Raw genomic sequence first — 27,885 nt, forward strand, 5'->3', positions numbered from 1 at the left:
GAAACTCTTTAACCGCTTTATCTAAATAGAAATAGTAAAAGATAAAAGGAAACCCAAATGTGGAGACACACAAATAGGCGTTTTATGTGCACCGGCTGTATGTATAAACTATTTAAACGTAACTTGATTAATGGCATCGTTAATCGTCGAATAGTGCAAATAGATCTTTAAATGATTTATGATTAACGAAAACCGTAGCGGCGATGAACCCAGTGTGTTCGATATCATTGATGAAACCTAGAAAAAGTACAGTTAACTATCTATAGGTTTCATTGGGTAATGACGTTTGATTGGAGTCTGGAGAACTCTGTTTGCTGCACTTGGGAGAGGTCAATACTATTTTTTTAACCTTAGATCAATCAATCAATACACTACACGGTTGACCGGAGTCCGGTGTATTTTTAAACTACCATAATTATTTATTGATTTATCCAACAGTAATGAGGTACTCAAATAAAAATATACAAAAGGTACGTTGTTTTACAAATGAGACCAATATTGGCATAACTTAAATTGCAAAACTGTACACAACTGTTACTGCATTGACATGTGTCTAAATTCATAAAAGGTATAATAATAGAAAAAAATGGCACATTTTGTGGTAAAATTATCAGCTGCAGTTGAACGTAGATTTGAAACGGTTATCCAAACCGCAAAACTGTAATCTGGAAACAATAACGTCAAAACGTATTCGATTAAATTGGTTTTTTATATTCTTTTATAAAAAAAAATCCACAAAAGAAAGTCACGAGCAATTTTTTATAAGGCGAGTAACTTAAATATTATCAATTATTGTAGTCAATAAACGCATAAATTATAAGCCATCAGCCATTTTTTTGAAGAATTCAGTTGGATTATCATTTTTCGTTTATTCAATATCATAATATACTGTAGCGGGTTCTATACACACTAGTACAGTTACAAAACAATAATATTATTATGTACATAACGGCCAAAGAACATTGCATATAGTGTTTGTCCTAATTATTGTGTCGTTACAATGCGGTGATTTTTTTTCTTTTCTTACGCTTGTTACTTACTCGTGTGTTGTCATTGTGCCAGTTCGCCGATTGTCGGTTGCTAAATGACTTGGAAAACTGTTAATAATTATTATTATAGCTGTGTTATTGTTATTCAATCGTTAAACCAACCTGATCGCAGACCGACGATAAAACACGTAATGTTCAGCAGCTCTCGCCCTCACTTATTAGATAACGTTGTGTCTTATGTCTTGGGTTTATACCAAGGCAAAGCGCCACACAGGCTGCACACAGCAAACGGTGGTGTGTGTTAACAGTATGTTCGAGTATGTTCAGCAAAGCTAATCAAGTTTTGCAATTTCGCCGTCGATATCGTGACTGCCCCTGGGCAACGGTGCTTATGAAGGGGAATAATAATGTGTGCTAAAGTCACATATGTATTGTAATTATTTTATTTTGTATAGGCAATATTAGAGGGAAAAGAGGTTCCAACCATCAATTTAGACCATGTCAATTGGTTTACCGGTTAATCTGTATAAACTTCAAGGTATTATTTTTAATTTAAATATATTTTTCTGTGAGTAAAAGCCATTTTGGTTTATTTTAGACCAAAAAGCCAGATAAAATTTCGCCTACATACGATGGTCAGATTACAATTTTGTAAAGAGATCTGAGTTCTTTGGCTACTTTACTATGTTATGTGGATATCCGAATTTCATTTAAAACATTTCAGTTTTTTGTAATTAAATCACTTGAATTTGCAATTTTTTCAATATTAAAACCATATTTGTTTACATAAAAAAACCAAAAATCTGAATTCTTATAACTTTACAGTATGGAAGTCGGACCATCCTAAGTAGTTGAAAAAACAGACCCTATGCATTATCACACTGGGCACTCTCCCAAACAAACTCTCAGATGCGACCAAAGTAGGTCTCAAAGCAACCCATTTCCAGTTAACCAAGTTATAAAAAAATAGTATGAATCAAATATTATAAAATATTGGCTTGGGATAGGCCGAATAAATATTTAAAAATAACAATTTTAACCTAATTTTATACTGTAAAGAGGGGTAAGAGAACATTTTTTCACTATGATCACCCTCGGGCCTAGTATATATTCTTATCACGACTTTAGTTTAGATTGTCTGGTATACAAGCGGTCTGCATCTAGCCTGTCTTAATTATTATTGAGCAAAAATAAATAAATAAATATTCAAACGTCGTTGGACTTGAGTACTGCGTATCTGTGCGAGACTTTAACGCACTACCTATAACTATTGTAAAATTATCATGTTGCTTTGTCCGGCTGTGAGAAACACACTATTTCGTGTTCGGATATCGCAAGTATAGCGTTACTATATAGTCTATAATATACACAGGACGGAGTAGGTGGACTGTATAGTGTATATTAAATAATATTCTTCCGGATTTCCATTCGTATTGTGTATATGATGCATTCAAAGAGCGTCGTGGAACACATTATTTTTGTTTAAAAGGGCGATCCGGTCGAGGAAATCGGGTAATTGGGCGGTGTATGAATCACGATTACACAACAATAGCGTAGAAGTCAACGTTTTTTTTTTTAACTCTCCTCAAGTGGCGGATATATAATTTTCATAAAACCCAAGATGTTAGATGTTCATAAAACACTTGCACAGATTTCCAACACTCCAACGGACATCTCTATATTGAATAAATTATCGAATAACGCGTGTAGAGGCGCCGCTTATTGCTTCCACAGTCGTGTCTATACTAAGGCCGAATGGCGAATCGTCGGTCGTTGATCCTGGTCGCTGCCTTAACGGCCAGGGTTGCACTTATCGTCGTTACAGCGTCTTCCTTGAGAAGATGATCCTCTGCGTTTAACGTGGAGAAGTATGACTTGTACTCAGAAGTAAGACGTGCAGCGTCAACACATTTGCCACAGAGTAAAGAATATACCAGCGGCACAATTAACTTGAAATTGTCGGTGTGATTGAAGCCCCATGTTATTATAGTACAACAATATTAGACAATATTCAAATTTTTATCTTTATTAGTATTTGCTAGAGCTCTATCAACTTAAATGGCAACGTATATATTATTTAATTGGCATTTTAAATTAAGAATAATTTACTGGCCGATAACCAGTTTTGAATAATTATTTTTAAAGTTTAAAATTAAGGACGGCAGGTGGAGTGCAGTTGCGAAATGCGCGCTGATAATTATGGTACATATATCACTATTTACTTTAGAATCGTGTTAATCGTGGGAAGCAAGTTTCTTTAATGTTTATTGCTATTACTTTGTTGGACATTTATACACTTTGTATTAATGACTTTACATTAATTATTAATAATTCGATATTTTTTTTAAAACTAAGGTTACCTACTTTTTTTAATTCTATAAATTGCCAGATAGGTGATAACATGGTGTTCAAGTATGCAAAGTATTACTATAACATGGAATATAAGTTGTTTGTCAAGTATACAAATATTATAAAACAAAACAAACAATTATTATTAATCATTATAGATTTTGTATTTTGCCCATCCATTTTGCACATTTATTTTACATCTAGATGATACATTTTTGTTCGACTTGGTTATGTTCGTCCCATTGAAAAAGGATCTACCAAATACACTTAACGTTTGTGAAAACTACATCTGTATAGATTACCGATAGAAAATATGAGCATTGAACAATATCTTTTAAGGTATTTCTTGAAATTTTTATACTCTATCAAATTTCCACCCACAGAAGTCATTAAAATTTATTCTCTCGGCTATTTTTACTGTTTGCACTGTGACATAGGCGTACATCACAGAGCGGCTTCTTCTCGCACGTATCAAGAGTTTTATAAAAATGTTTTTTATGACTTCTTGTACGCCCACTTAAGAATCAATGGAGTGCAGCCGGCATATTAACAATGCCAACCACCTACAATAATTACAATAATAGTTTTATAATATTTCATTGTAATTTGTATACCGCATCATATCTGTCGTCCACTCGGTCCGGGAGTACAATACATAATAATATTACTTATGGGTTATTTTTTAAATAATAATATTATTATTATTGTTCCAACACGTTTCGCCTTTTACACGTGTGAACTTCCGCCGTCATTGTCGTGTGTTGCTGCTCGCATCGTCTTTGGTTTTTTTAACACACACACACGACAATATTATTGTAATCTCGACGGGTATATTATGCACAATAGCATATCTATACCTATATAATATATTGTATGTGTATTTTTTTTTTTTTTTTAATTGACCGAACGTGACTTCCTCGACGTTTCGGACATGGGTCGTGCTTTTCCGCTGTCGCCGCCAAGCCCAAGGAGAACGTTAGGTGTATGACAAAAGAACTAAGAAGGTGGTCCACGAGCCTTTTGATTTTTACACCATTTTTGGGTCGGTCAAAGGCGCCACCGTTAAAAAAACAGCCGACGATGTACACCCCTTTGTCTATTTGTTGGAAATTTATAATCATCTAACAAAATTGATACCATACGGAACCATAGTGATAAATGTCTACACGGCTGTCTGTTCTTTGATTTGTAAGCGCTCTACTTACTACTAAATACTATATTATGTTTACTATATTTCCAACGAAAATCTAGTACAAAACATTTTGTTATATTTTCTAATTACGTTACGTCTTTACCGGTTCTATTTTTATTGAGTACACTTTACATTATGTTTTAATAAGTTGTTTTCTCTTAGATATGTCTCACCAAAAAGTAAAGAAGGCACCTTTAGAGGTCATTGAAACTTCTCAGTCAAAACCGATAAGGCGTGTAATGACAGCACAACAATTAAAAATCCTTTTTCACGTTATGAGCGTGGCCGGTTAATTGTATTTACAAAGAAAGGCGGTCTTGACGCAAACGTCAATTTATCATTACATGCAAACAATTTGTTTCCACATTTTCTACATAATATAACGGTAGATGCACCGAGAGATATTGTTGATGTACAATGGAGTCGTTAGTATTCGCTGTGAGCGAAAACAATTTTGATTGTAGTACTTAAAGCATATCGTTTTGTGTGTAGTTTGAGTACAAGTCACGACTTACATCATTCGAAGAAAAGTCGTCCCAAGTAATAATAACAATATTAGTATGATGCATAATGCCAAAACTTGTGCGAATACTTTTGAGTGATATATTATTTTTTTAAAGGTAATTGTATTGTTTTTTTCATCGCTAATTATGTTTTAAATGATTACAATTTGTATATAATGTAAAAATTGTGATGACTGATGCATCGTTCCAAGACGAATTGATACATTCAACGGTTCGTTAAGATTCGATGAACAGCACACCGCCTTTTGTAGGCCTTTTAACTTAATATGTTAAATTATGTACCAAATGGACGTTTGATTTTCTCATATTATAAATTACTATCGAATCGATTTTAAACGAGCAATTTATCGATGAAACTGTCGCACATGATTTAGTACAATTAGTGAAACAACCATAAGAACGCGTTAAATGTATTAGCAATGTATTTTTTTTTATAGGCAAGTGCTTTCAGCATAATTATTTAGCCTTATCCAAATGAGTATTTTATATATGTATATGGTATGAGTTGGCGTAGCTCTTTATATTATTACATGTAATTCAATTTAAATTCATCATAATAATAATTGGCAATGTGTATCGATTATCTGTACACATACTATGAGATTATAATATTACTATTTAGTGATGGACTAGAGAAACAATTACATTATACAGTGTGATCATTTTATCGTGAACCACTCAATATCTCATAGGGTTTAGTAAGAAGTTTAATATTGTTTTTATACAATGTGATCTACAATTGTTTAGATTTTTTTTGTTTTTAACCCTCTCTCAAACTAATTATTTTTATATAAACTTTTGAAACTTTAACGGTAGGTAAGGTAACATATATTATTACATTTGATTAACTTTTTATATTAAGGATATTTTACTAAAGAATGTTGACTGGTTGAAAACCATTTTGAACAATTATTTTTAAAGTTATAAGAGTTTAAAATGTATGACTAGAACGGAAGTGCGCGCAGGTAAAAATATTACTACACTCCACCTTTCCTCCTGCCCTAAACTTGAAACTTCAATAACTTCAAAACTGGTTATCGACCTGTCAACATTTTTAGTACATTATTCTCAATTTAAAAACGAAACGTATGCGTTACCATTTGAGTTTCAAAAGCTGCTATCGAAGTTGGAAGGGCGGTAAAAAGAAAAACAAAATTGTAAAAATTTGAGATCACGTATAAAAACCATAATTACCATACACGAGTCTTGCTTATTTTTTTTTTAGATTATGTTTATTATCCGTTTGTTTTTTTTTTTGGGTGGGAGGGGGGTTAAAAAATAAAAATAAGTCAGATTTAAGATCTATCGCTGCTTTTACAGTGTTCAGACATGATTACATGACTACAATAATTAAATAAGAAATATTACTTTTTTTTTTGCACAATTTTCATTTGTTATATGACAAAATAAAATTGGGGTTTTCTGCTAAAACGTTCGATTTTGAGTCCGTAAGTTTGCTTGTGTATTATGAGTCGTATTAGATATTCACAATGGCAATATGTATATATATACATGTATGTATATTAAAAGTGTAGTTCTTTTGTATGGGATACGCGACCTAAGACTATTTTGTATGTACAAATAAAAAAGGAAAATTATCGCGTAAAAAATTATATTTATGGCAAATTTTTTCATTCACGGTCGTGTAACAAAATATAATAATGAAGAAGCCAATCGTTTATGTACATATTATACAAGTAGTGTAATAAAAATCATAGAAGTCGGTTGTACCAGAGTGTATGGGAGTTTTTTAACATATATTATATACATATATTATACATACAGTATGGGCACCCGACGGGACACGTGACCGAATGACCCTCATCCATCTCACTTGCCAACCGGATAATCGACGGTCGGATCCACATATTATTATAACGACCGCCGCCGCCTCTTCTCTTCTCCTTTCTACCTGTCGTTTACAATTATTACAGCAACATAAGGCCGTTTACCGCGGTCATCGTCTCATATAGTCAGTCCAATCAAACTTACTCGGTATTTTTGATTATTATTTATCGGATATTATACTTTGTACGGATCTTGAAATAAGCCGACTATATTATTATTATTATTATACTAATATAGTCTACCTGTATTGTGTGTATACAGCAAATAGTAATAATAGTTACACGTCACGTTTTTATTAATATATCTGAATAAATCGTGTTGTAGAGTTACTAAGATTTAAGGGAATTATTAAAATTATTCATCTGTGTGTAGAAAATGTATATCATCAGTTCGAAATTTTCAACAAAATTTAAATTGATTACACCAAATACAGTACTATAAAATATGATAATACCGGAAAGTCAATGTTAATTTGCATTGACTCAGAATTTCCCACCCAACAACAGTGTTTCCCTAATCAAGGAATCGAAATTAATTCAATCTAATTATTTAAATATAAACGGATTTATCATTCTTCACTTTTGTTGGTTTAGGGTAAAATATCAGAATTCCTTGTTAGCTTGTGCATTTTTACTTGTTGCTAAAAAAAAAAATGTATTGCAAACAAAATATGTCTGCAAGAAAAAATTAACCGAAGCTAAATCAATTTATTAAGCTACCTGGTGTAATAAAATCGAAAATCTATTAACGAAAATTAGGATTTTTTTTTTGTAGTGTCATTATTATATTGCAAATCATCGCCATACTTAGTTATCTATTATATCAATTTATTTATTCATTTGTTAGACTCAAAGACGACCATGTACCGTTTATAATTTAAGCACAGCCAATGCAATTAGCAATAATTATAATATATAGTCATATAGACGGTTAATTATAACCAAAAGTGTTTGAATTTAAACCGGTTAAGCACATTAACCGTGGTCGGATGTATCCATTAGTTTAATTTTGCATAAGTATTCGTCTGCAGCACTTTGGCAAGTTAATTTCCACGATTTAACTAGTATACTTAGCTTATTTTCTAGTTTTTCTACTTATATAGGAACTCAAAAGAACTTGCAATCAAGTTACCAAAGGACAATAAACTAATATTAATAATGACATTAACATTTGCGCCAATATTTTTATCTATTATAATCTTGGGGTTACGCCAACAAAGTATTAAACACTATAATATATATACTGTAGCCGGAACGTGCCAGGAATTGTTGGATTTACCAGTTGCCTATCTCGTATAAGGAAATAGGATGTGTACACGGTAATGGTGTTAGCTAGCACTAGTCTGATCGATTGGATGAGATTATCTTATTGACAATATTATGTATACCTTGATGAGGACTTTTACCAATACCTTGTAGCCAGATTGTGACATGCGAGTTGAGTTCATACAAATAATAATAGCACCTTAATCTAAAAATTCAACAACAATAGTGAAATGTTGTTATTGTATTAAATATTATAACTGGATGTTAAATTATGTAAATAATATGTATCGAGAGTTTTAGACACAGCACTTATTGCTAGGAGCAATTTTGATTTTCTGATTTCTCTTTTATTCGATAGGAAATTACTATTTTGTGTATGATAATGTTTATACTTTAAAAACCTTTTCCCCTAAAAATATTAACTCACAAAAAAAAAACGAACATGTAGATAACAATTTAGACTGCCTAACTTGCCCGGAACCACTATTTTGAAAAACAAAAAAACTCGTTATAGTTATTATATCATTATATAAGTTGAAGAAAACTATTAAAATTCGATAATTTACGTTTAGTAAATGTTATATTAAAGCGTACATCTACATGTATGTATCCAAATTAAGTACACACCTCTTAATTTTGAAACCGCAATTAGTTTGTATCTATATATAGATTACGAAATCATCCGTTTGCCTACATTATAGTCTAAAGTTATTATTTTTCGTCTGATTTTCAAACGAGATGTTGTTAACCGTCTGAAAGTGGCGTCTACCGCAAGTAAGATGGTTCGTCTTAAAAGAACAATAATAAATCTAGTTGAAATGTATGTATTATCATAAGAAAATCATCGCGTTTTGTTTTGTGTCAACTTGTCAGCTTAAAAGATGATTTTGTTCAATGGCAATGTTAATTTTAGACAAATGTAACACGTCCTACTACGCCCATGCAAATAGTAAATCAACGGCGAAAATACAAAACGCATCACGTTGGCAGCTGGTAAAAAAAAAAAATATACTGACACTCCTTTTTTTTAATCCTAGTTCCTATTCCGTCACTAATCCACTCAAAACGTGTACCATCTGATGTATGCATTAATTTTATAATAATAATAATAATAATAAAAATAATGCTGTATGATATCCGAGCATGACGCCGACGTTTTAACATCGTTTATTGTGTTCGGCCTGGGTGTGAAAACCTGCGTTATATTTTATTACAATTAAGTATTTAACATGTACAAACCGCGGTATTCAAAAAATAATTTTAAAATAATATACATTACAATAAAACTAATATACCGCCACGGCTTGGCGCCAAAGTCATATGAGGTTGTACATAAACGCAGCATAGCTGTTAACGATTTGTTTTTTATTTCAGTAAAAAAACAATCAAGACCTGTCATACGGTCCATAGGTCCTACAAGAAGGGTTGAGCATAGCTGTTAAAATTTATTTATATATTTCAAGAAAAAATTAACAATAACAAGATAACTCGCTTTTTTCCTCTAAATTTTCAACTAATGATAAAAATATTTCAGCTGTTTAAGTAGTTGTAATAACAGACATGTATCCTGCATGGTTTACTGTAAAAAGGTCATAAGTCACGCATATGCATTTTATGCTTGGGGGGGGGGAAGCTTCTTCCATGGGGCCCAGATTTAATTTGAACTCAAAACAGTTGTTTAGTTTAGAACAGCAATAATAAACAGTAAAATAATAAACTATAAAGATACAAGTTACAACTAAACTATTGATTACTTTTACAAAAAGGTAAATAATGAAAATAGAAATTTAATAGACTAAAATTCTTTTTCGATAAAAACTGTTCTCTTTCTGTAGTTCAGTTTTAATACTCATATGATATTACTTTTCAATCTTTTTCGGTTTTGATATGGCAACGTAGCCTTCTTTATGAGATAATAATATGTCCGATGATCCGAGATCCTATTTATACCCTTAACACAATCAATAATACTTTCACACGATCCCGTATCTTTTTCAAATATTTTTCTTTTGTGGAACGAATACACAAATGCATACACACACGGTCCATATTTGAACTGTGATCGGATGTCGTGAAAATAAGGGTCGCCGATCACCGTGTGAAGCCTCGCCAGGTTATTTTTTCTTCAAAAAGGGTCTCAAACATTGTGTTTTCCCACAAGACTGCGCAAATGCAACGTTCTCTACCCGTTCTCGGATTTCACACTCGGTCCCCTTGGCGGCAAGTCTCCAAGGCGTTTTCGCATCGTCCATAAATCTTATGTATCCGTATGATCTTATAGTAATAATAATAATAATATGTAGATCAACGAGGTTTGTGGTCCGGTGCCCCTCGGGGTCGTCGGGCTATTAACGCGCCTACTATTTTGGGCGAATCGATTTATAATGCGCCGGCGGTTTTTTAAAATTTGTTTTAAGTATATTTTTTAATTTTATGGTTGCGGCGGCGGCGTGCTGATAGCTTAAAATAATAATTAAGTCTATACTATATATAGGTAACACACACTCGTGCGTTATAATTTATATAGGTATAAGGAGGTTCCTCCTAACATCATGATATTATGCATATATTATATTATATACACACAAGAAGTAAAGTCCGCAGTATATTATGTGTGGTCTCTTGTTGGCAACATAATGTATATATATATATAACTGGTTTGGTGTGTGTAAGGAGGACCTCTATCGGAAACGGAATCTATATAGGAGCGCAATGCGGGGAATACGTTACTTTGTTTTGTACCGACATAAATCTTGCGACCAATCGTCTTGGCATTGCCACGACCTTTTCCCATATTATCTCGTCTCGCAGTTGTCTCACTCCTTCAATTTGAACCGTTTTATTTATTTATTTATTACCATTTTTTTTTTTTTTTGGTAGGCACGCATATTGTTATGCATTATATACATAATATATAATGTATAACCGTGAAATCCAGTGCGGGCTGAAGACTGTGCCGCCGTCTCCCAATCGTATTATTATGCGCCTTATGATTTCGTCTAAGAGTTTCACTTCCTTCGGCCAAACGAAGCGTGAGGATTTTGTAATTTCGCACAGTCCAACGGAGTCGATTGCCAACCGTTTTTTATTTAATTTTTGACATTTCTAAAAACTATTATATTATGTACTTTATCGGTTCACGACAACCGAACGTACTACCGCATTGTTTAGTTAACGTATCTCCAGATCAGAGGTCTAACATTCTTCATAAATAGGTGCAGGACAAAAACCCAGACAAATAACTTTTTTTTTTGTTAATCTAAGACACGTTTAAAATGTAACACAAATTTGTTTTACATTTTTAATCTTAAAAAACTCACTCCTTTTAACTATGTACGCTCACGTGCTTTCATAAAAATAAAAACAAGTTACTAAACTTAAAATTTGCTCTAAAATTGCTTTTATACAAGCATAGTAAATAGTTGCTATTAATTACAAAAACAGCATTGTTAATTGTCTTAAATTTAACCCATTAACAGCTTTATTATTGTGTACTTTGTACAGTTATTTAAAAAACAGAAAAGAACAACAATGTTACATTGTTGATGAGCAAAATAATGAACTAAATAAGACTATTAAAAATGATTAAGATATATTTTTTTATTTTTCGGCGCAACAATGCCGGCGTTTATTGCCATTCTATCCATTATAACGGCGGTCTGAAGACACTTTAACGCCGCTATAAACATAAAACTGTGTTTAGACTTGACGTCATGACGAATTAGTCATGAAATTAGCAAAGAGGGGTTATCCTTACAAGAGCGGTAATAACCCTAAACCGCCGACAAACGCAAACAGTCGCCTAATAGTAAATATAAGACATAATATATAATGTGTACATTGTACATACATAGTGTGTCTTGAAAAGTAGTTAAGCAGTGTGCACATACACACACAAATTACAACCAGTGGTTGTCTGACACACGGTAGCCTTCGCTTAGAATGTAAGAGTTTCGGGGCTTCCTTTAAAAAAATATGTAGGCTCTGTAACGATTATACTGTGATAATTTAAGACATTACTAGTGTTTTGTGACCTGCACACTTTTGCCATTAATATATAGGGCACCAGATATCCTACGAGCTGGGGCTACAGGACACGTGTAACACTAACTTGAGACTTGACTGTCGAACAGCTCAAACATATTTTTTTCACATTTAACGTCCGTTCCCTACCACTTGGGGGAGGGGGGGCTAAGACGATTTATTGGATTTGACAGTTTTACTGCCGCCTATCTCACTCTGCCACAAGCCAGTATCTACTATAATTGAAAATTAAAACAAAACAAAAACAACTCAAGAAAAATTATTAGGTATTTCTCTCCATCGGAAACCCTATAATGCTGGTTAAAAATGTCTGAACGACCGCGACGCGACGGCTCTAAGCTATGTTTTTCACTAATTAGCCAAGGGTACGAAAAACTATTTTAAAAAAGCGCTTTACTTCAATGAGAATTCATCGATGTGGAATTTCCTTGATCATTGTAATAATATTAATGCGATCGTTCATAAGGTGCTGTTGACACGGTGACAGCTATGACCGTGCTATATACTAATTGGCACATTATGTAAAATAACGACGGCGGAAATGCCAACAAAAACCTAGATGAATCACAAGTCTTTCAATTGTTTTACTTCTGTTTTTTTTTGTTCAAGCAAAAGAAACGGTCCGTTTACTTTGAACGTTATTATTTTGTCTCTGTTTTGATACCAAAAAAAAAAAAACGGAAAACCGTACCTACCATTCGTTCAAGTTGGCTACATATTGTGTCTGCGAAACTAATCGGTTTTACTTTTCACAGACGTTAATTTAAGATTTTTCCAGATTAACACAGACCGTGTAGTGTATAAGGTTTTATATAATTCCACGAGATTATTGTAATTGTAATTGATTGTCTCGGGGATACTGATAAAGCCCATTTTCGAAGTTCTGTGTGTACACCAATATAATTTTAGATCTATAGATTATTATTGTTAGTTGTGTATAGACATGCTAATAAAATACAAATTTGTTTTATAATTTGAAGAACTCTTATCTCTTATTAATTTTTGGAAAAACTGTGCCCTGTCGTATAACATTATACAAAAAACATTTTACAGAATGGCCGTCACTTTTTTTTACATTGACTCTTCTGCTTTCTTGTACTCTGTAATAATAATTGTATTATCAAACTACATAATATTTCCTCGACATGAAAATAGCAACAACGTACAACGACTAATGAACTATTTACTATTTCGTTTTAGAGAAGACCGCATTGAAATCATGTATGTTGTGTATGAAGGTGCGGTTCAATAGCAGTTCAATAGTTATAAACATGTGATACGGTTTTAATTCCCACAAAGATGGTGGAAAATGGTAACTTAAAATATCTCTATATTGGCGGCATATACACTTAGCACTCTAGTCTATGGGGTTCGATCCAGGGTTTACAATATTGCAATAACACCCCTAATGGGCTGATTTTAAAATTACAAACTAGGACTTTACCGTGCTAATTCATCCGGGCGACTAGTGTTCAGTTCTGTACAATTTTACTGTACAATATATAGTGACGTTTCATCGTCTAACTAAGAAGTCTCCTTTCTATCGTGCCTATTCCCATTGCTATACCTTATACCTACTCCTCCTCTGTCCAGCGTCCAACGCTCATATAGTGCGCAGCAATGTGGAGATCTAACGGTTTTGATATCATACATCCATCAAGATTCCGTTGCCGCTCGCCATACACGGAGAACTGGTGGTTTTTTTTTACTTTTTACAATAGCCCAAAGAAGTTCGAATCGAATTAATCATATCTCTGAGATATTATATTCAGTTTTACCCGCTAGCCCCGAGGCGAAAGCGTCGCGACCGCTGTGCCTGTTATTTTTTTAATCGATCCACTTCCTATGCTATTCTACATAGAATTATTATACAGATAAGACGTACCTACTATAGTGTACGACAGCTCTTTCGCTTCGTTCGCATATATAGAATAGATGTAGAAATATGATATAGAAATAAAATTATACGCGCCGTCTGTACGAATATAAACAATAATAATAAAGCACATGGTTATTATGATATATAAAATATAATAATTGACAATGTCTTATCGTTTGTAATCAGAAAACGAAACATTTACATTGGACTTTTTCTAAAGAGTTCCGGTTTAACTGTTTCTCAAGAACTTTTATCAAAATAACTTTTCTGAGTAAAAAGTTCCATACAAATGTATGTCAAAACCACTTTTTTTACAAAAGTTCCTACTAGAACATTTTAAATATAAGTTCTTATATATAATTGGTATTTACATTTGCAAGTCTAATATCAAGAACCGCTGTGAAAATGCTAAACTTTTCAGTCCAGCATTTTCACAGCCAAGTTCAAAAATATAAGCGTATTTTTAGGGAATCGGTTGAATAAATCCATTCATTAATTCATACATCTTTAAGTGTGAAACTTTCATTTTAAAAAAACTCTCACATAAAAGTCCTGGCCAAAAAGTTCTAAAGTAAACGTTCTCAAAAAAACTGTACCTATAACAAAAAAAAAATGTCTTGCGTAAGCTGTTTCAAAAGAGTGTAAGTTAGAACAATAGAACTCTTTCATTATAAAAGTTAACAGTTATTTCAAAACCCTGTTTGTAATATATAATTCATCATATATAGTTATTATGATGCATTCGGCACGAATCTATCCAAAAGCAGTATATTTATGACCCGTGAGCACCGTCAAACGTTCCCATGCCGCTTTCGGTACAAAGTAACTTGTAATTATTATTTACATTAAGGCTTAATAGCGATAGATGGTTATAACTGCAGTTGGATTACACGACTTCCGAACTATAAAGATATTCTACGAAAACTACAGTAGCCGATTCAGAAAAGTGAAAATTTATAATCGAAATTGATTTGTACGAGAAAAAACTCTTAACGATCAAAAGAGTAGGTAATAAAACTATATATGTATATTAATAATATTGAAACAGCCTAGCACGGTGAACTAACCGACTAACGCAGTCTAAGTACTATATATTTTACCGGCATTAAAATATAATAGTCATCTTGGCATTAATTCAAAATTGAAAAGGGCACCGACAAACTAGTAGTAACTCAACATAGGTATAATAATACCAATTAGCCAATGAACACTGCCTAGCCGGTTAGTCGTATTAAAAATATGTCAGTGTATTAAATAAAATTGTTAATATTTCGATAGGTTATATTTTTTTTAACTTTTACGATGTTTTCAGTTTTTAAACGACAATCCATTTTGCTATACTTATTAATAGATATATATACAATAAACTAGATTGATAACTAGTGATAAGAATTCAAGCTGACGTCCGCCTTTTTTGTGATAAACATATGTTCACGTGATAAAATTCTAATTCTCACAAAGATGGCGGAAAATGGTAACTTAAATTATCTCTATTGGCGGCGTGCACACTTGGCAATCTAGTTTTTTTTATATTTAGGTATTATATTATATACTAGTGTGGCTCTTGCGATGGGTCGTATATTGAGATAATTCATTTTAACTAGAAGGATTTTGCCAGAAGCCAACGTGGAGAGATTTTACAGCCGACCCTTGCGGATAGGTTAATGGTTTTTTGACACGGGTCCGACTAGACTGTTTTGTAATAATAATAACAATAATAATATTATTATCATAATGTCTCAGACATGGGGGAAGTGGGGTTGAGAGGTTAACGTGCCGTGTGATCGCTTCCATAAACATAAAATATTTAAATTTCTATACAACGCGAGATGGCACCCATCAATTATTATTTGTCTTGGCCGGCCGTCCGGTTTTTTTTTCTTATACTTATACCGACTTCTGAGACCACACGATATCCGTCCGTGATGCAACAATAATATAATTATCATAATAAAAGTACGCTAGAGCGTGTGCGCGCATTAATTCGAGTATCTGAAAAAAAAGAACATATTAAATTAAACGAAAGCGATCTCCCATTTGTTTATCATACTTGCCGGTTGCCCGTGTGTGTATATATGTATGGATAATAATTATATACATATATATATATATATATATGTTTAGGTACATAAGTTTCTAGTTGTGGAATTACCCCTTTTTCACGCACACCCACGATGGGCTATAAACTTTTCAAGGAGTGGAAAAAAGGTTTTAGAAGAGCACATGTGCATATTAGGATATTTTGTTTTAAAATCACATCCGGTTAAATTTACTCTTTCTGTTTTTAAGTATAATGGTTAATAATAATATTTCAATACATTTAATATTAATTATAATGATGCCGTATTAATAAACAATATTATAAACAGCTTGGAAGTGTAACAAATCAAAAAAACTCTTTTAACAGACACAACCGTTTTAACGCTAAAAGAATGGTTCCAAACTATTGTTGAATTATTAAATTATCGAAATATACACTAAATTGAGAAAAATATAATGACTTAACAGGCTTTCCTTTATTGTTTGTGGAATAATACACTTTGACTTGAACTATAAACCACACATGATAGAGTTTTTATTTCTGAATTTTTCAGGTGCTAGGAAAGTTCATATCCAACTAAACTCACACAGCCCTATGTATTCTATACATTTGTATACTTATGTTATCCTATTTTTACATGTTCTAGAGCTGCCGGTTATGAGGATTGAAGATGGATAGCGGCAACGAGACCCTTTTCTCGGAGGACTCATCGCCGGACTCTGCGGCGCCGCCGCCGTCGCCAAGCAGCGGTCGAGGCAGCCAACAGCCTACGCCTGCGCCCACTCCGCCACACATCACGTCGTCCTTGTCCAAGGTTAGCACATACACATGTTTTTCATCAGATCAACCTTTTTTTTTCTACCCTAAAACACATATCTGATATCATGTGAGACGGTATTTGCGGCAAGACCAACCCCATCCGTCTGACCGAAGTAGACCTTATTTTTTTTTTTAAACATACCACAATTTTGTAACGAGAAATAACTAAAAAACCAATACAAAATGAAGGGCTGCGGAGAAAAAAGATCAATGTAAATTTTTTAATATTCTGAGAAAATCATGTTTTTAATTTCAAAACGTAATACATTTTGCCTGTATGCCTAAACTACCGGCGGTCGTTACTCTCGACTAATCTATTTTTCCCGGGTTTGAGCGCATAAAAGATACAATAAATCAATACAAATAATTTGATACCAAAATGTAATTTTCAAAAAAAAATGACATTGATCTTTTTTTCCCGCAGCCCTTCTAATGTTACACGAAATAATTCTAAGTGATAAAAATCATTTACACGTTTTGTTCGTCGATTGCAAGTATACAGACGTGTGTTTCCTGTTTTTTTTATAGTACTTAGTATATTTTGCGCAAATTGCGAATGACAGATTTCCTGTAAGTAGCTGACTGGGCTGTATAAGTCTTAACTACCAATCTATACATGGTACCAGTTTTGTATTCGACAACATGTTCATTTTTTAAGTAATGTCCACTTAAAGACGGTGTAATATTAGGTTTACATTAAATTGACCTTCGGACTTCAAGGGTCTCTTGAATTGTAATAAACCACTTAAATAGAATATATTATGTCGGTACTTAACATTTGCGAGGTTGCAATTTTTTTTGTTTTGCTCGTTTAAAAATCCTATCTCGTACATTTAAGTAATATAATGCGATGATGAGTGTGTAGCATAATTTGTCTACGGTTATCACTTGCCAATTAAATTTTTTTTAAATGACTATTCGCTCATATTTACATAGTAATAAAGTAATAAAACAAAAATGCTGGATTTAAGGGACAACTAAATTATCGTCTTGAATAATGCAGAAAATTTCAACAATACCGTCTGAGGATTGTCTTTGAAAAATAAAAAATGTTGTTATAAATTATGAATAATTTCACTTATCAGAATTCTTACATGGTGTGTGTAATAAACAATAATAATAAAGGTTGCCCATTATAGGATAATATAATTACATTTAAACACATGACCCAATAATAAGAAAAGAGAAAGAGTAAGAAAAACAACGACGACGACGACAAGTAGGTAAAATAAGTCGTTCCCATTGTGTACACATTTTTATATCGATACAACAATAATATACATTATACTTAATGGTAATAATAGCGTTCAGTCACCGTTAAACCCACGTTTTATGTAGGTACAGCCCAACTTGTGCCGCGGCTGCTGCCTCTGGTGAAACAGCGCAATCCGTGCATGTCCTCATCCCGGTGTATGGTAAGAAACCGCGGCCAAGAGGAGAAAGACAAAAGACTGGTTTAGCACGTGCATTTCCTTGGGTTATTATTATTATTATTATAATATATCAGACGTCGCACAACTCGAAATCTAGGTTAGGCGGGTGGCATACCGTCGGCGTCCCCTTTTCCAGTTAGGTAGGTACATGTACAATATTATAATATGGTATGCACTATGAATATCAATGGTGAATTTATACGCTTTAGGTTCGCAGGTTTAGTCGTTGCTCGTTAATCGTTATTATTTTGACGGGATAATTTTTTATTGTCGTCCACCTACTTTGTCTACTCTGTCAAAAATTATAGATAAATACCTACGATAACGTCGTCAAAAATAAACAAAAAAACTGGTTCTTGCCCATTTGTTAATTACATAAAACAAGCTGAAAATTATACGCATTTCCGTATGTTTTTAAGTAAAAAAACATGTAATTAAAAAAAAAAAACATTAAAAAAATTAACATATTTTGTCCATAAAGATATTACAACATTGCCGTTATAGCCCACTTGTGCCAGGCAAAGTATCGACACGGCACCTTGGTGAGAAAATCAATAATTTAATTCACAACAATTCGCACGGTTATCCCGGTGAATCGAATGATTTTTTTTTTCTTATTCAAATTAAGTAAATAAAACTATCATCGTTATGCAATCTAGTATATTGTTGAATTCTAAGTCGTTAATGTCAAGGAGTTAATAGTGTTTATTTGTATTGTAAATTTAAAATTGTCTTATGCGTTTGTACATTGAATAGTGTATGGTGTGTCTTTACTCTTTTGGTATCTCACACGATGAGCAGCTCACTTCGAATACAATTTTTTGCTCTCTACAAAATGTATATACCGCCGCTTAAGATGCAACACCACCAGCTATCTTGTTTTTCTCAACTTTACAGGACAGAAAAATATAAATTTCAATTACCATCAAATAACATTGTTATCAATTTTCGCGGTAGTACCGAAACAAAACATGTTTACTGATATGTGCTGATAATGTTAAGTTGATAAGGATTGTTTGCTTACCAGTTACCGCAAAAATGATTTTGCATTATCATAGGTACTAAACATTACAAACTGCAGCTGGAAAAGCGGTTTACTGATAAGTGAAAACATCTTATTGAATAGTTAACAGTTTTGCCATTAAAACATCGCCAAAATGGTTAACAGCAAACTGTTTGCTTTCGGTACCTACGCGAAAATACGTTTAATTATAGTGTTATCTATTGACATTTATTTAAAAAATTATAATACAATATTGTACTGGTGTTTGAAAGAGAACGTCTTTTCAAAAAAACAAACCTATAGTGAAACCTTTCAGACGTCAATGTTACAAGTAAGTTGTAAAGTACAGCTGGTAGAGAACAAAACAAAACCATACAATAATTGCTCAATAAAAGGATATCTGCTTCAATAAGTTCAAAATCTGGTTCCCGGTTACAAACTCAAATATACCTACCACATTAGTATCGTCTCGTGGTGCGGTTAATCGTCCGCAAAAGTGTTGTACACGATTATAACGAAAAGCCATTGGCAAAGTATAATTCTCGATTGTAAAATAATATTACAGCAGCGAAAATAACGATAACGCGAGTTCGTGCACCCGCCGACAGTGAATGGTAAAAAAATAATAAATAAATAAAAACCGAAAAAAATACACATTATATTAATATTATTTGTACAATCTTCTCTCGCTCGCGCGCGAGTTCACATTAAATCCGGCCAACACCGTGGGAATAAAGCGTTGGAAGCGAACGCCCACGGAGACGACGGGTTTTCTTATTCTTCTTGTCTTTGCTCAATACACACCGGTATCATCCACCGTCTTTCGTGGCCTCTTCTACAATGTCGTCACTGCCGCCGAATCGTAACAACCGACACCCGCGTGGGTGTTCGCAAGCCAGTGTCAAAAATAAGAAAAAGAGAAAGATGAAAGAATAAAGAAGGTAAACAAAAACGCCATTATACTTGGTTTCGAGAACAGCCGTGAGCACGTTTCGGACATCTCTTTCTTAATGGCCGAATAACGTGCCATTTATTCATGAAAAAATATACTACACCTACCTACCTACATAGTATTTTTATTTGATAATATAGTACCGTTCTCTGGAGACGAAAATAACTTTCCTTTAATCGCTGTAAACATATTTTATTAGGTACTCCGCATTCGACCTATTCGCTAAGTATAATTATGGTGTAATTATATTCGAATAATTCTTTGACTCGAGTTTAAAAAGAACCAATCTTACTTTTTGTAACTTTGGGAAAATTAACTTTTAAGTTTTTATTTTACTTTAGGCCCTATGTTCATTTTTTTTTTTTGCCAAACTTCATAAGTAGTTCATTTTTTGCCCTCAGAGTGTCATTTTTATCACAGTGTATATAGGATATTTCAGTTTTTTTGTATTTAGTGAACTAACTTGTTTATGCCCAAAATAAAAAATTGGCCCTTTTGGACCCAATCCGCAGATTTATTTTTTAAATTATTCGAATAATTTGTTTACAATTTAATATGTATCTTTATTATTTGACAAAATATTTTTACAATCTGTACAAAAATTTGCACAATAAGTTTAAATTGGTTAGCTACAAAGAAAGAAAAAAAGGACAGTGAATGACTTGAGTAGGGCATCTCACAGTTGAGACACCTAATAAGATAAATGAACATTCATTTTAGTTGTTCTTGTGAAGATCTCGGGGCATTTTTTACAATTTATTCGAATCAAAATTGTCTTCCTATATTTACTGGTTTTGTCTAATTGTCTAAACGTACAATATATTACATTTTTACGAATATTTTCAAATATAATTACTTGAATAAAGAATAATTTGTATAATATTTTTAAAAATTATTCGAACAACTTTTACTTGAATAATGTGTTACCTAGATTATTATTTAGTTAAGGTTTTATTCAAATGATACACAGCTCTACATATAGTGGTGTTGTATACTAGGCAATTTCTTTTTTTTTTCTTAGGAAAACTTTAATGTATCCGATTTGCTTACATATAAATAAGGGTTGAGTTAGTATTTTGTCAATTAAATTGATCAATGTACGTTTTATTTTTTTAATTATCCTTTTTTTTTTTTTGGTGTAAATCAGTTTATAAGATCAAAGCTTGTATGTCTATATGGCGAGGGGCGGGTTTGAATAACCTCTAAGACCAGACTAGGTAATTGTGATAACTGATATGGTGCTCCATCATGGCGTGTCAGAGATGGCCACCTCATCCAAATTCGTCAACGGTAACTAGCTTATATACCTCTCTAAGATTTTGGGTGAGGCGGATTTAAAGAATTTTGAAAATCCCAACCCAAATAGGCACTTTAAATAAAACGATTAATAATATTTTTAACTTGAACGCTAAAATCTGTTTAAAAAAATCAAAAATAATTTAATATAACACCTAAATTATAACCAAAAACGAAATAGTTTCTTAATTTTTTTTTCTGTACATATTTGATTTTGATATTTTTTCCCTAGGGGTTTTACCGCCTCTCATTTAAAAAAACGTTAATTTTTTTCATCACAACCGTCAACAATCCACGCATAAAAAACGTTTTTTTCTCTTAACGTATTATTATTAATTTTTTTATACTCACTTTCTCAACTCGATTGTAGGTATTATTATATTTTTTTTCTTAATAAATAATCGAGAATTGCCTAAGCCCTCTAACCACGAAATTGCTAGCGTAAAATATAATAGTGTACGATTAGCGATTTACCAAATTTGACAGGCTTTAATTTAAGTCCTAACTATCGAGCAATTATTATTAATCGTTTGGTCATGTGCCGCTTTGGCAAACTCGTTTTGTAGCATCCCAATATAGTTGAGTAGGCCCAAAACATGTTTTCAAAATTTCAACATTTATAACACAGTAGACCAGACGACACACAAAGATAATGTTCGTTGAACCTCCAAAACTTTACCCGAAATAACGGTATAAAGAAGTATTTTTTTTTTTTACTATTTGTTAATTAGTAGTACCTTAAAAAAAAAAACGTGTAGTATTTCAATATCTACTATGGTAAGATATTACTCGAACTTTTTAGTAAAAAACAACAAAAGACATCATTGTAAAAGTAAATTTTTTATTTCAAACTTACACATCGCAACCTTAATTACACGACAGTATATTATAGCGGTTTTTAGCGGCTATACAATAGTATTTTTTAGATGAAATATAGTTTTGATTATGTTTGCAAATAACCTTTGCACTTTTTTGTCATCAAAACATCGAGGAGAAAGCGCTAGTCATTATTTTTTATTCGAACAATTATTACCGCATTACATGTGGACATTGTTCAAGAACGTAATGATCATTGTACAAACATCATAATTTATAATAGTAAGATATATTAGTAATTATATTTCATAATTTTATTGCGCCAAGAATCATTTTGAATGTTTTATGAATATATTATTTTATTTGAGCGATGGTAATAGATATTAAAATTAGAATCAAAGTAGCGCTGTGTTGAATTAATTGCATGTTACAGTGTAAGAAACTCGTGCAACTGAATTACAATTAATAGTGTAAAACTACCAGAGTGTACCGTGTACGCATTAGGTCATATCAGTAGAGCTAATGAATATTCGTTGATTGATCAAAAATAAAAAAGTACACAATATTTGGGTATAACCTGATAAAACACTCAAAATTACATTGCTCAACATATTGTCTTTACATAAATTATTTATTTTATCTATATTTTTTTTTACTGATTGCATTAAAAATAATTTAAAAAGCTGTTTAAACATGCATGTATCATACATTAGGTTAATGGTATACATACAGATATTATACTTTATAATTATATATTACATAATTTTAAATGACAACATAATAGTGAATACAGTTCTACGTTGTTATTATAAAATATTGGTCCTATTACCATTATTCGAATTACACTGTATTCTATTGATATTTATATTTCAAAAATGTTCAACTTTAAAAAGGATATTATTTGTAATAGATGACTAAAAACAGTTCATGCTTAAGGTATATCTTAAATTTAATTGCGTTTCAAAATTGAGGTAAAGACATATTCACAATTAATTATTAAAGTTAAATATTTGTAATTGTTAATTGGTATACTTTTTTTTTGCGTTTATTTTACACAAACAAATTTTCTCTTCTAAATGTGTTGTTTATGTATGAAACTTTAAATTTTAAAAACAGTACCATGTGAACATTGGTTTTAAATATGTTATTAGAACTAAAATTTAAAATAAAGTTCCATATAAAGTGTTTTAGCGCTTGTTTTTTTTTGGATTTAAGTTTTAATAATAGGAATTGGTCATTGTAATATTATCATATCATAGTGAAATGTTTTGTACATATATGTAAGTAAAATTAAGTACGGTTTTAGTAGTTAGAACTTTTAGTTAATTTTTTCAAAACTTTTATCAAAAATTCTAATAACTAGAAAGTATTTAGAAGGTAGTAAGAAGATTTTGGCAATTCCAAAAATAAAAAATGTTTTCAAAAATATCTAATGATTGGCAAGTTATATGCTAATGTTAGCAATGACTCTGTATACTGTTAATCGCCAGTGAGCACAACAGCGGTAGGCCCCGTGTATCAATTGCAAAGAGACACACACTTGCCCGTGTATTTTTCTTATCTAGCCCCCGGCAAGACGGTTGTGTGAGCGTGCTCGTTTTAATAAAACGTCTTCTCGGTCGAAATTACAACCTTGCCACAAGCCTCGGGGTGCCATCTCGTACGTCGGTGGTCGAGGCATGTCAAGTATATACATATATATATATATATATATATATATATATATATACAGATATACAAACACGTGTGTTATTTATTCGAGTTCAATTATTAATATTAAAAGGAATAAAAAAAAAAATGGTCGAGATGATAAAAACCGGAACTTGGTTTTGAAGATGTATTCCGCACGCGCCCGTCTATGGTTTATATTTTATTTATTATTTTTCCTAATACATGCGCGAGGCGTATAGTTCACATATATCTTTATATATATATATATTTTATATAGAAATGTGTGTTTGTGTGCATCATCGGACGGAACGAACGGATGTGTGTAAAACGGGAATATGGCCACAGCATGTGATATAACCGGAACAACAACATTTTAAGCTTTTAAAGGCAAAAATAACACGGTGTACACATACAAAGACAAAACGTTTTACGGTCAAAAGCATCGCACAATACATTATGTACATAATAACCTGAGAAAAACATATAGCTCGGGGCCGATTTAGAAACGTTTACTTCAATGAAGTATACCTACAGCTGTAGGTAAAATGGAATAAATTGTAATCGCTTTCCCGAATGGTTAAGATCCGCATCCGTATTCCTTGTATTGTATTACCCGATAAAAAAATTTAAAAAACACACAATATTAATTTATGCTCAACTCACTCGGTGGTGGTCTGATTGAATCTACTATAATTTTGTGAATTAATGATTGCAGGGAAGCAGTGTCATACGTCCGGTAGCCTTCAAACCAGGTTCAATGCGATTCACCGACAATGGAGAAAGATATGGCTCCACGCCGATCTTAGCTAGATCATCACATAGAAATCTATATGGCAGTAAGTCATTCAGAAGTCAAAACTGTACTACATACTACACGCTTTTTCACAAAATTATATTGAAAATAGTTTAACACATTCAATTTAAGAAAGTCGATTAATTAGACATTAATTTTGGAATTGCAAGAGAAATAATAAACGATTTCTATAATTTTTTTTTTTCAAACAAAAGAAACGTTAAAATGTGTTATTCACCTTGATCTTTATATTTTTCCATCTATTTTATAAATCCAGAAGTTGACTGAAATCTGGCGTCATGTAATTTGGTTCTATAAATAGTTTTACATTTCTTATGTCGTATAGTTTTTTAGTAAGCTAAAATGCGTTATCATCTTTATACATTATTAATTTAACGGTTAACCAATTATTAAAATCTGTTGTTGATCTTATTATCCATTTTAGTGTTAATATGATATTATAGGTTAACTGATTGAGGATTTATTTGAAATGACAAATATTTTATTTATTTTAATAACATAAATTTATTAATTTAACAATAATAACGGTTTTTTATTTTCATAGCCGAAATTTGTTACTTCAACAATAATATTTATTAATTCAAAAATACTTTTTAAAAAAACTACAAACATTTTATTAGTTATACCGATTACATTTGTTAAAATATATAAATAATATATTTTTTTTAAATTGAAATGCCCATTTGTTATTTTAAAAATGTAATATAATATTTAGATTTAACGACATATTTGTTAAATCAATAAAAAATGTCCTATTATTTGTTAAAATGGTATCGGTGAAGTGAGAAATTGATAATTACAGTGGAGAATGACCGTGACTGAAAATAAATTAGACACTTACAAGATCAAGAACTCCCCAACAAATTGGGCTCTTGGTTTTTTTAAGTGTCTTGTGATTATTTGCGTTAATATTTTAAAATTGAGACACTATTAAAGGAACAAGGGCTCAATTTTTTTATTCTGGAACCTTATTCTTACAAGTTTCTGGTTCATAAGAATAATGTATTTGCAATATTGGATTCAGCAGGAAAAATAGAACATAGAAGTACCTATAATGAAATAGATAAAAGTCTATTACAATTATTGTTAGCATAGTTTTAGTATTTCTTTATTCGATAAAATCGAGATAATTATGCGCTTATTTCTTTTTATAGGCACCAACGAGCTTCACCGTCAATCGAACAAACCTAACATGATATCGTCGGGAACGTTAGACCGAAAACTCCGTTCGGCATCTCCGATGGTCATGTCATCTTTGCCGGCGCAGACAAATTATAAATTCCGGCTGGGTCAACCAGAAGATTTCAAATCATCCTCATCATACAGTTCCTACAGAGATTATCGACCTAGGTAATTGAACGGGTCAATCGATAAGACGAAACAGTTTATAATAAATATATATATCTCTAACTCGGTTTGTACAGTTCCAAGTCGTTCTCGAGACTCAACAAACGGTGTTCGGCGTCCGAAGGGTCAGCCAGTTTATTGGACCTGACACCGTCTCCGTCGGAATCGACCATGTTATCCGAGATGGAAACCGCTCTGAAAGACAGGGATCGCGAGTTGAGGCATCTCCGGCAAACGATGGAGCACAACGAACACGTGATATTCAGGGTTTACCAAGAGAAAGAGAACGCTTGGGAGAGAGAGCTGCGGAGGATCAAGACAATGGGCGACAATCGGTTGAAAACGGCCGCACAAAAGTCGTTGAAACTAGAACAAATGCTGATGAAGCAAACTTACAAGGTATATTATATAACAATAGCGCAATTACATTTAAAGGAATTCGGTGTTTATTAACATGTATATTATGTTTTATCGCTGGGGGTCAAGATCTAAAAATTCGTCCTAAACGTACACGCTGGATGTCACACGCGGCAGCGGAGGAAAGAGAGGGGAGATTAGAGATAAAAATATAAATAATGTATTAGATATACTAGATTAGAGAAAAGAGAGTAGAGCTAAATATAGAGATAATGTATTTAGAGATACTAAATTAGAGAAAAAAGATAAAAATAGAGATAATGGGTTAAAGATAATATATAAGAGATGATAGATTAGAGAAAAGAGATAACAGTAAAGATAACAGATTAGAAAAAAAGAGATTAGAGAGAAAATTAGAGAAAATGGATTAGAGATAAAATAGATATTGTATTAGAGATACTAGATTATATATTACAGATTAGAGACAAAAATAGAGATAAAATATAAAAGATTAGAGATTTGAGATTTGAGATAAGAAAAGTACCAGGGTCTTATACTTGAACATAGGCACATGTACATGTACCTATGTATCCGGTTGTAGTGTGGATACTCGTTAAGGCCCATTTACACGATGATAGTTGCTATCACAATAGTAGCTATTGCCGCCATAGCGATAGTAAAACTCTCAACGTGTAAACAGCTATGATAGTCCCTATCGCGCACTATCATGAGATAGTACTATCGCAAGAGTACTCTCATCGTGTAAATGGGCCTTAAGTTATTTATTTTCGTATTCGCGACAGTTGCAAGACGACAAGAAACGATTGCAAGACGAAAACGATCGGATTACGTCGGAAACGTGCAACCTGAGGAGAGAAGTGGACGAGTTGAAGACCCGGTTGGAAGAAACCGAATGGGGGCTTTGTCAGAAATCCGGCGAGCTGTCGCACGTCAAGTCGCAGTTGAAAGATACACAAGTAAGTGTGCATACAGCGTAGAAACGACGACGTTCGGCCGCGACTAAATGATTTGTTTTTCAAACAGAACGATCTAGCGGCCAAAGGCCACGAAGTGATCACGCTAAAATCGGAAATCCGGGATCTTTTGCAAAAGCTCGAAGCGAAAGAACGTCGAATCCACGAACTCCAAGTGAAGGACGACCCCGACGTGATCAACGAGGACAGTCGGTCGTTATCGGACCAGCTCTATTTGTTGGTCCGGCGACTCAACGAACAAGTAAGAACTT

At 32.6% G+C, this 27,885-nt stretch overlaps 1 protein-coding gene across 3 annotated transcripts in view; it reads left to right on the plus strand.

Moving 5' to 3' along the window:
* The window catches only part of LOC126847473 (leucine zipper putative tumor suppressor 2 homolog), a 37,293-nt gene that overhangs the window by 8,768 nt on the left and 640 nt on the right, over positions 1–27,885 (plus strand). For 2 of the 3 annotated variants that reach the window (XM_050587730.1, XM_050587731.1), the window contains exons 2-7: positions 16,778–16,945; positions 24,837–24,957; positions 26,090–26,285; positions 26,360–26,681; positions 27,443–27,616; positions 27,684–27,875. In XM_050587730.1, coding sequence (XP_050443687.1) covers positions 16,802–16,945; positions 24,837–24,957; positions 26,090–26,285; positions 26,360–26,681; positions 27,443–27,616; positions 27,684–27,875 — 1,149 coding nt within the window. In that variant the 5' untranslated portion in view covers positions 16,778–16,801. Of the gene's footprint in view, positions 1–16,777; positions 16,946–19,606; positions 19,718–24,836; positions 24,958–26,089; positions 26,286–26,359; positions 26,682–27,442; positions 27,617–27,683; positions 27,876–27,885 lie in introns of those variants that run through there. The other variant, XM_050587729.1, reaches the window with a different exon arrangement.

The sequence above is a fragment of the Adelges cooleyi genome, unplaced genomic scaffold (genome assembly GCF_023614345.1).
Source record: "Adelges cooleyi isolate 19-005CV unplaced genomic scaffold, UGA_ACOO_1.1 ACOO_flye_CR_arks_rails_tigmint_CR_PRNA_108, whole genome shotgun sequence".
Classification (NCBI taxonomy): Eukaryota; Metazoa; Arthropoda; class Insecta; order Hemiptera; family Adelgidae; genus Adelges; species Adelges cooleyi.